The sequence below is a fragment of the Opisthorchis viverrini genome (genome assembly GCF_000715545.1).
Source record: "Opisthorchis viverrini unplaced genomic scaffold opera_v5_141, whole genome shotgun sequence".
In the NCBI taxonomy this organism is placed as follows: Eukaryota; Metazoa; Platyhelminthes; class Trematoda; order Opisthorchiida; family Opisthorchiidae; genus Opisthorchis; species Opisthorchis viverrini.
Window position 1 is genome coordinate 70,755 of NW_008751798.1, and position 1,732 is coordinate 72,486.

The window sequence follows — 1,732 nt, forward strand, 5'->3', positions numbered from 1 at the left end:
GAACGATGTCGTCTGCATATTCCAGATCGACAAGGTTTTCTTCACTGGCTATTTGAACACCAGGGTTTTGGAGACCCTCCATTATTTCATCGATTACGGAGTTAAAAGGAATGGAGTGGGCATCCCTGACGGACACCGCTTTGTGTGCGGAAGCTTTTGGAGAGCTCTCCGTACACTCTCACACGTCCGGAAGTCTGAGAATACAAAGAACGTATGATGTTTACAAACTTCAGGGGCATTCCTTGGTGGGCAAGCGTCTCAAGAAGAACAGACCGAACAACCGAGTCGAATGCGCCTCGGAAATCCAGGAATACTAGAATTGTGGGTCGCTTATACGTATGGCGTTGTTCTAGCACCTGACGTAGTGTGAAGATTTGGTCAACACAACCCCTACCAGGCCGGAATCCCGGCCTGGTAGCCCGAACCACGCTTTTATTAAAGCCAAAAGGCAAACCTATCCTCGGAACAAAACGCCCAGTAACTTGAGCAGCTCTTGTATCTGCGGACGCTGTAGTCGGTTGTCTTCAGACTTCAGGTGTTATCAAGTCTTTCAACTACTCTGCCTGTGCAGCTCCCGTTGTTGTGGTCAAGAATACGAACATCGGGATTTGTGCTGATTATTCCACTGCTGCACTCGATACAGATCAGTGTCCACTCCCAGATCCAGGAAGCCTGTATACCCTATTCCATGGCAGCGCTTGATTTGCTTAACCCAATCCCTTGATTTCCATTTAGAGTTCGAACGTGCGAATGATTTCAACGATCTTGTAGTGATTTGCTAAACGACGGTGCAACCCTGTCGGTCTTTGGGTTCCTGCTGCACGCACTGTGACATATCAAAAGGCACATCAGCTTCAGACATCCATTAATAGAGACAAATGACGATCATCACGGCCGTATTTATAGGGTTACCACATTATGTTCTACAACATCATGCTGCAATTTCAGTGAGGTGCGAGAAGCGCCGAGCTGGACCCGATTGGCTGATATACAGACCAATCAGGGCATTATTATGCTCCGTGGGTAGCACCAACCTATGACGAACAGCCATCAAGAAATTCCTACGCCGCTGTGAATGCATAAAAAAGAACAATGTTGAAAAGCAACGCAAATGTAGGCAGAAATAAACTGACCCCTTCAATATTTTGAACTGGTCTTTTCTCTTGAGACGAAAAGCCGTGTCGTCTGTAGTAAAAAAATAGTTCTCCAAAGACCGCCTTAGTGATTAAAATTTAGTGCAAAAATACTAGCAAAAAGGTTTCGTGAATCTAACGGCGGTGAACATCGCTGTAATGCACGGCAAAGTTAACCCCTGGGACAGTCAACCGGGTTATATCTGGGACTTATCACCTGGTTGATCCTCAGCAAGCCTGATCAATCGCTCCACGCAGAATGGCTACGCCAAAAGGGAAGTAAGCGAACCCTTGGACTTCTAGTTACTCTTTCTTCCCCGTCCGACGTACAGGCAATCTTGGAGCGGGCTGGCAGCATTCAAAAGGCCAACCCAATGATCAGGCGCCTATCTGAGGATCGTCCTCTAGACGCGCGCAAGCTTGGTCACAACAGGTCAGGAGTGGAAGCACGAAACAGGCTTCCACCGGGCACTAAACCAGACGACCCCAAACTCATGACCAAGCCGATTGTGGTCATATCTCCCTGTGCTCCCGAAAGCAGGCCGACGAAACCAGCTGGTTCTCCGGACAGCAGTTTTTATTCGACCACCACAGGCCTC

The 1,732-nt window shown here is 48.2% G+C and overlaps 1 protein-coding gene across 1 annotated transcript in view; it reads left to right on the forward strand.

The window, feature by feature from the left end:
• T265_06663 (hypothetical protein) overlaps nucleotides 1-1,732 on the forward strand; it is a gene marked incomplete at both ends in the record, with an annotated part of 44,496 nt that overhangs the window by 2,656 nt on the left and 40,108 nt on the right. The window contains one exon of the mRNA XM_009171988.1: nucleotides 1,466-1,706. Within this exon, the coding sequence (XP_009170252.1) occupies nucleotides 1,466-1,706 (241 nt within the window). The remainder of the gene's footprint in view (nucleotides 1-1,465; nucleotides 1,707-1,732) is intronic.